At 41.5% G+C, this 8,286-nt stretch overlaps 1 protein-coding gene across 1 annotated transcript; it reads left to right on the top strand.

Moving 5' to 3' along the window:
* Positions 1-6,520: 6,520 nt before the first annotated feature.
* On the top strand, positions 6,521-7,961 carry LOC131235219 (aspartyl protease AED3). Its single transcript, XM_058232367.1, has one exon. The coding sequence runs from the start codon at positions 6,577-6,579 to the stop codon at positions 7,897-7,899; it is 1,323 nt and encodes a 440-aa protein (XP_058088350.1). The 5' UTR covers positions 6,521-6,576; the 3' UTR covers positions 7,900-7,961.
* Positions 7,962-8,286: the final 325 nt, after the last annotated feature.

The raw sequence follows: 8,286 nt of genomic DNA, 5'->3' as shown, positions 1-8,286 counted from the left end.
TGGGCCCTCAGTAGAAATTGTTTCTTAAGAAGGGTATGATTATTCAAAATGATTAAAATTGTTTCTTAATGGAGAGCACCATTTTAGGCACCTCTGGGATCTAAACCCTCACATTTTATATATCCAATATCAAATAGGCCATGGTCCAAAAATGACAATATTGATTTGGTGGCACATGAATAAATTCAAAGACGAAATCAGCAATGGCTCCCATTACACGACGAAAGGTCCATTTATTAGATATTTAAGAATGTCCAATCATAGCAGAATTTGGTCACGGGCCAATCAACGACTTTTCCCACAGGATGTGTGGTTTGGATCATCATACATATCTGCCAATGCATGGAACACAATTTAGCGGCACGAAAATGCAACGTTGTGGTATAACGACATCTTTTATCTATGTTTTCTGATTAATCAAACCATTACTTGACATTCAAAAGTCTAGAACAGGCTTTTTACTAGTAAAAATGGAATTATCTCTAACATACTGACATTACGTTGTGGTATAACGACATCTTTTATCTTTGTTTTCTAATTAATCGAACCATTCCTTGACATTCAAAAGTCTAGAACGGACTTTTTACTAGGTAAAATGGTCAAAATGCTGCTTCTATATATTTTTGTTCCAAACGGCAGTATAGACATATAGTCGAGTATTGTGGGGCCCATGAGGCATGTGCATGACGTCCTCTAAATCTTTATATTGGGAATCAGCCTGTTTTTTTATTCACCTGATCATCATGGTGGGCTCCACTTGTAAGACGGTTTACTTTCATAAGCATATCCACCACGCCTTTTTTTTTTTAATAGAATAAAAAACCGAAGGATTTTATTTATTTCACTCCAAGAAAGTGAGCTCTAGTGGGTAAAATAAAAATTCTTGAGGAATGTTGTGGTAAGCATTTCTTACTTCTTAGTGGTGATGGTGCTCCATGCATACGCCGTGACCATCCCTTTAATAGTCACGAGGATAAAGTTGGGATTTTAAATGCATATCAAAAGTTTAAAATTATGTTGAGGTAATTCTGTTTATTTGAAAATGTATAATAAATAATAATCTACAATTCAAATTTTATCAGAAAAAATATTTTATAAAACCTATTTAAATACTACTTAATAAGTTACCTTTTCTACTTAGCAGAAAAGTAACTTATTTCAAATAAGTTTGGTTTATAATTAGTTACAAATAACCTTTTTTACTTAAGTAAAATTTTTAGCTCTTCTCCTTTTCTTGCATTGCTGAAGAGAGGCATAAATAACTTATCTTAAGCGACTTAAGATCCAAACGCTCTCTAATGATTGAGATTTTTTTTTTCTTAAAAAAAATTTAATTGTTAATAATCTTCCATGCATCTTTATTTTCTCTGATCCCAATTCATAAGTTTGCTGGCCCCAGCACCTCTTCACACGTGCCTCTTTACGTGTGGTATCACGTGAGCCATGTGTAATGCGGGCTTCAAGGGTAAGACGACCGACGGGTGTGCCAGACACGTATGTCATCGTTAGCAAGTTTTCCATCCACTGTTTTTATACCAGTGTGGACCTCTTGATGAATGGACCATCGTGACTATTATGCCGAATCATCTGAATGGTGGGGTCCCATCTCATGAACGGCTCACATATTAACGTACGTGTAAACATAAGTGATAAAGAGGAGAATGTGTGGGAATAGAAAACAACAACTTTTCTATCAGGAAAATACTGGAAGTGGACTTTGATACTCAAGACACTAAAAAATTGTCCACGTGGCATATATTATTATCTTGGGATGTATGTGCCTTACATCCACGATATCCATCTATTTTGACAGCTCATTTCTTGGGCATGATCCCAACAATGAAGCAGATCCAAATCTCAGGTGGACCACACCATAGGAAACAGTGGTTCTTGACCATTAAAAAATTCTAGTAGGCCACAAAAGTTTTAGATCAAGCTGATGTTTGTGTGGTCCTTTCATCCAGTTTTTTGTGACATTATATTGTATGGAAAATACAAATTCCCGTGGCCCCCAAGAAGTTTTTAATGGTGGGTATTGAATCACCACTCTTTCCTATGGTGTGGTCCATCTAAGATTTGGATCTTATTAATTTTTTAAGATAATTCTCTAAAATGAGCTGTAAAAATGGGCCGACGGCGTGGATGTATGGCACATGCATCACAGTGACCCCCAGAGTCAGGGATCCACCGACTTGGGTGGATCCGGGGATCCACCGAAGTTGCACCCCATCATCTCAAATTAAACTGATTAAATTGTGGAGACCACTGTAAAAAGCCAATTCCCAGAATCAGATAGTTGAATGATCCTAATCTAGCCGTTGATAAGTGTCCAAACCAATCCTATAATCAGATAATCAAATAAACTTAAATTTCGGATTATGATGGATCTAAAATGTAACCCATAATTTGGACGGTTTAATTTTAATCATTTGTATATATGCCACGGATTCAATCTCAATTTGGACAGTTTAACTTTAGTTACTTACATTCTACGTATGCAATTTCTAGAAAATCTCTAAGTGCCTGCGCATCATCATCAGACACGCCAGTGTATCAAAGTCCTATCTTATCCATTTATCTCGATTAAATAATGCTAGCAAATCAACTTGTGACTTGTGAGGAATGAGTCCACCGACACAGTCGCACCGGAATTTCCCATCTTACCCTTTGCTGGTTGCTGCCATCTGTCTGTACTCTCCAGTTTTTGTAGAGTGAAGGGTATTGCGGTCATTTTACGAGGAATGAGAACTATGGTAAAGCTCAGGGGCAGTTAAGGAACTCGGGATTTATCCAAATGGTGTGGGGTCCACCGAATGACGTGGCAACTATAATGGTGGAAAACAAACAAGCTTCCGGGAAACTGATCTAGATCGCCGGGACATGTCAAGCATCTTCGCTTCTCCTTACGCCCGTGACCCTAGTACGGCCAAGAGACCACAGGCACGTGACAGGCCTGGAGCGTTCACGGGCAAGATTCTTCTCCACCTCAACCCAACTACCCCTGCTTTTGGCAACATCTACGGGCATGACCTCCTGTAACAGGCATCTAGCCATCATCAATCACCAGCAAGGGGAATAAGCGACTTTAATACCACCCCTAAGAAGCTCTGTGGGGCCCACCACGACGTCCATGTGAAATCCACTCCGTCCATCAGTTTCTCCAGTTCCCTTAGGACGTGATCCCAAAAAAATGATTAAGATGGAAGACTCAAGTCGGCCACACTAAAGGAAACAGTCGGGATGGAAACACCAATTGTTTAAACCTACCTGGGCCCACCGTGATATTTATATGCCATCCAACCCGTTCAAAAGATGGCTCCCGCCACGATGAAGTTAGAAAAAAAAAGAAGGAGCTTCTGTGGCCTCCAGGAGGGTTTCAATGGTGGGCGTTCACTCCCTACTGCTTGTTTTTGTGTGGCCCACATGAGATTTGGATCTACCTCATTTTTAGGCACTCGTCCTAACATGAGCTCCCGCAACTGATGGGCAGAGTGGATTTGATACAAACATCATGGTGGGCCCCAACATCATGAAATTCGCATCCTTTGCGACCTTGATTCCTTGATCTGGTGGGCCACCGTGTGAATTGACCATGGCCAGAAATAATCAGTGAACGGATAAGACTAGGTGTCTCAACGGTGCAAGATTTTTCCACTGAAATCATGCTTTCTATCAGCGGTCCATTTTCAGGCCACTAAAAGATTTTCTGACCGTGGCCCAGTAACAAGGTTAAGAGTCCGATCCACATTGGCCATTTGCCACGTGTACGGTTGAGATGGGAGAGAGGGAGAGCAAAATGCTTGATCGGCGTTGGTGAAATGTTTTCGAACGTTGGTGCGAGAGACTAATTTCTACCAATGTATCTTGGATGATTGGTGGTGGGCCCTACTTTTTGCCCCACCGCTTTTAATTAAAAACGTAAAAGAAGGAGGTGTATCACGTGAGAGTATAGGGTCGAAGGGACTCATTTGCAATAATATAAGAACATTCGAAGCGGATTGAAGGCAGCACAGTTGTAAGATTTTGGCTTCTTGCGATTGTAAATAACGCGTGAGAGGAATCCGATTTGTCTGGATTAAGGAATTATGAAAGGTAGCAGAGCCTTCCAACTTCCGACCAATACATGAAATTATTATTATTCTTATGATATTTGCATGTATGCATGGAATTTCATGATTGTAACAGTTATATGTAGTCCACCTAATAAATAATTGCTAATCTTGTGTTTGTGTGTCTGCACATCCAACCCATAGAATAGGTTGTTTCAATTATTGGGATTAGTTTTAGCAAAAATCAGCTACATCCACTTCTCCAGTCGGCCACACTTGTATTTTGTTATTTATCAATGGTTTGTAGTTATTATTATTATTATTTACTGTCTCCCACCCAATGAATCGATGGGGCAGATTTTTCCATAGGGTAATCCTCATGATAGATGAAATGTATTGAAAGGGTTGAATTTTGAGCAAACATGTTAGGTTGGAAGTTATTTTCTAGGTGGACCATATATTATGGTCCAACTGGTTGGACTTGCAGTATTCTGTTTCTGCACACACCCAGATCTTGAAATACATCAATTTATTAAAAAAAAAAAAAAAACGTTTTACAAGGTAAGATAACCAGGATCAATTCTAGGATCATTCACAAGCTCTACATTTTCTCTCCCAGCCCTATAAATGACTAGGAAATAGCAAACAAAAATTTCAATGGTAAGGTCCAAGGGTCTGTTTGGGTGCCACTTAAAATCGGGTTCATCTAATTTCGCTGAATAATAATTACGTATTTGTGATAACTAGCAACCACGGTGCCTAGTACATAATTATAATTAACTAATGAAATGAACTAATTTTAAGTGGAACCCAAGGAGGCAATTAGTCTTAGAAACTACAATAGTCAAACAAGCACCTCCATGTCACCCTGTCGTGTGTGGAAAATCTAACTTATCCGGAAGATTAGGCTCTTCCATGAAAATTACTAATGCAAAACTTAGGATAATTCACACATCAGGTGGTAACACCTTAATAAAACAATGAACAACTGCCTACCTAGCCTAAAGTAAACCTTAGCTAGTGTAGTAATCTATAGACCCAAGCAGACTTGCCGAGGCTAATAACTTTTCAAAGACGACAGCTAACATGGCTACACATGCCAACATGTCAGGTGCATTTGACATTCACGCCATCAGAAGGTGCATGTGGGTCCCACTAAGGCTAGCAAATAACAAGAAATTTTTCTTTAGCACTACCTTTCTTAAATTTAAAATACAAGTATAAGGTGATTATTGGTATTAGAGTTTAAGACTAAAACAAGTACCAAAAATATAAAATTTATATTTTTAGTGTATTACAAAAAATGCAGATGAACCCCACACCAAGGGCATAATACCTATCCTACCTGATTAGTCAATAAACAATCTTTGAGTCATGAAGTTTACTTAGTGGGGCCTACTTGCTAAAGGCTGAGGATCTCCTCCACGTTCCAGTTGGTGGTTTCTGTGGCCACGTGTACAATATTTAGCTAATTAAATACTATGGGTTGATTATATTGATGCCCCCCACGGACACTCCATTAGCCTATTGATGTAAAGTTCCAAAACCAGCTCAGGGAAATTTGGAAAATTGGTTATACTATTATTTGGAATCCAATCACATTCTACGCTTAGAATGTCTTATTCCTTGGAATCGTTATAGGAAATGCTACATTCAGATGGCGTAGAAGCTTACACCCAAGAAATGTGCCTTGTTTTGCGGAATCTAGGAACTATGTCCAACGCTTCTATTCCATGGCTACTTCTGCACCCTGTGGCCATTATCAAATGCGTTGGAACAACATACGTTCCAGCTTGTGGGGCTCACTTGTTATGCTTGCGTGGAATTCAAACCGTGAATATGGTTTTCTTCCTCATCAGAACCGTACATCTGAAGAATCATCCCTATCAAAAACTTAGGTGGGGACACCACAGGGAACAATGTACGCTTAGAACATAGCTGGTGTAGCCATCTAACCCAGTGGTGCGAACCTGATTGCTGGGTTTGACGACATAAAAACAACATGGTGGACCCCACATTCCATTTGAAAGTTTCTATAGCCCACTGTTCCCTTTGGGGTGTCCCATCTTAATCATGGATTAAGCTGGATCAACGAACCACGGAAATCACTGGTCCGTCACGACTGCATCAGTAGATTTAAACATCAATAAAAAGGTCCCTCTTTTCCTATTCACGTATCCGTGTCGGACCCAGTCTTCCATTGATTTTTATGGTGTGGCTCATCCAATCAGTCAATCCGCCTAATATTCATTCCAGCAGATTTCCATGATGGGTCCAACATTTTCCACGGCTCAGATTTCTTACACATGATAACTTGGCAAGATAAAGCCGCAGTACCATTAGCTTATCTACTACCGCGGGGCGGTACCTGAGCATTCATCTGATAAAATAAAATAAAATGCATGCCAGAAAGACAAAGGCTATTTACGTAATTTGACATCATCCCTCATCTTTATAAAACGGCATCACAACTCACACCTCATCTCATCCAACCGACTCCAAAGTCCTGACTCAGGAACTGAGTCAAATGACTCACCGAGTCATGGCCTTATCGACTATCTTCCTCTTCCTCCTCATCTCCACAAGCAATGCCATTGATCCCTGCACTTCTCCACCTTCCCAATCCGACGGCTCAGATCTCTCCATCCTCCACATCTACAGCCCATGCTCCCCTTTCTCTCCACCTAGGCCCACCTCATGGTTTAACACAGTACTAAACATGGCCACTAAAGATCCCAACCGAGTCACCTACCTATCTTCCCTCGTATCACAGAAAACATCCGTCCCAATCGCATCTGGCCAACAGATACTACAAACTGCAAATTACGTCCTCCGAGTCAAACTCGGCACACCGGGCCAACTCATGTTCATGGTCCTAGACACCAGCAGCGACACTGCATGGGTCCCATGTTCCGGTTGCACCGGTTGCTCATCGACCGTATTCACACCCACCACCTCATCAACATACCAATCCCTAGACTGCAACGAGCAACGGTGCACCCAAGTCCGAGGCCAGTCGTGTCCCGCCACAGCATTGGGCCCATGCTTCTTTAATCAATCCTACGGCGGAGATTCTTCGATATCAGCATCACTTGTACAAGACTCACTGCGTCTGGCTCTCGACATCGTGCCGAATTACGCATTCGGCTGCATAAATGCTGTCGCCGGTGGTTCGATACCGAAACAAGGGCTACTAGGACTGGGCCGTGGGTCTCTGTCATTGATATCTCAAACGGTCCCATTATACAATGGTATCTTCTCTTACTGCCTTCCCAGCTTCAAATCCTACTACTTCTCTGGCTCGTTGAGGCTCGGTGCTGCCAGTCAGCCGAAGATTATCAAGACCACACCATTGCTCCAGAACCCGCACCGCCCGTCACTCTACTATGTGAATTTGACCGGCATTAGCGTCGGGAAGAAGCTCGTCGCCCTTCCGATAGACATTCTAACATTCAATCCAAGCACTGGTGCAGGCACCATCATCGATTCCGGAACTGTTATCACACGTTTCATCGAGCCTGTTTATGCAGCGGTGCGGGATGAGTTCCGATCGCGGATGAATGGGACAATAACGTCGTTGGGAGCGTTCGACACGTGCTTTGATACAGAGGTGAATCCGGCGGCGCCGCTTGTGACGCTGCATTTCAGTGGGATGGATGTGGTGCTGCCGGTGGAGAACACGCTCATACATAGCAGTGCAACACCGCTGGCGTGCTTGGCTATGGCGTCGGCGCCGAATAATGTGAATTCGGTGTTGAATGTGATTGCGAATCTGCAGCAGCAGAACCATAGGATTCTCTTCGATCTTGTGAATTCTCGTTTGGGAATTGCAAGAGAGAACTGTAACTAGTTTCTCTTTCTCTGTTCTGTTATGTTATTTATGTTCAGATCTGCTCTGTTCTTCTTCTTCTTCTTCTTCTTCTTGAATTTTTGTAATTTTAAATGTTTGAAGATGAAAGATGTAGGTTAATGGAAGAGATAAGTGATTATTGTTATATTATTAATAAATGCCGGTTATGGGCGATACATTGTGTTTAACCTTAGACTCGGTGACTCGGTCCGATTCGTCTGGTCTTGTGTCGAGTTACAATATGGAAGTGGTGACTCGGTCGATTCGCCTTTGTTTTCCATTCTGAAAAGTTCAATTTGTGGGGCCAACTTTAGATAGGTCGTCGTTCCACAATCTTAACCGTTGATTGGAAGACACTTGTATGTTGAATTTGGGTCATTGGATATG

The sequence above is a fragment of the Magnolia sinica genome, chromosome 2 (genome assembly GCF_029962835.1).
Source record: "Magnolia sinica isolate HGM2019 chromosome 2, MsV1, whole genome shotgun sequence".
NCBI classification, from domain to species: Eukaryota; Viridiplantae; Streptophyta; class Magnoliopsida; order Magnoliales; family Magnoliaceae; genus Magnolia; species Magnolia sinica.
The sequence above is the reverse complement of the archived record's forward strand: the minus strand, read 5'-3'. Positions and strand labels throughout refer to the sequence as shown.

Bases quoted from the DNA above. Each gene is read 5' to 3' on its own strand.
- LOC131235219 (XM_058232367.1), top strand. From the start codon at position 6,577: ATGACTCACCGAGTCATGGCCTTATCGACTATCTTCCTCTTCCTCCTC.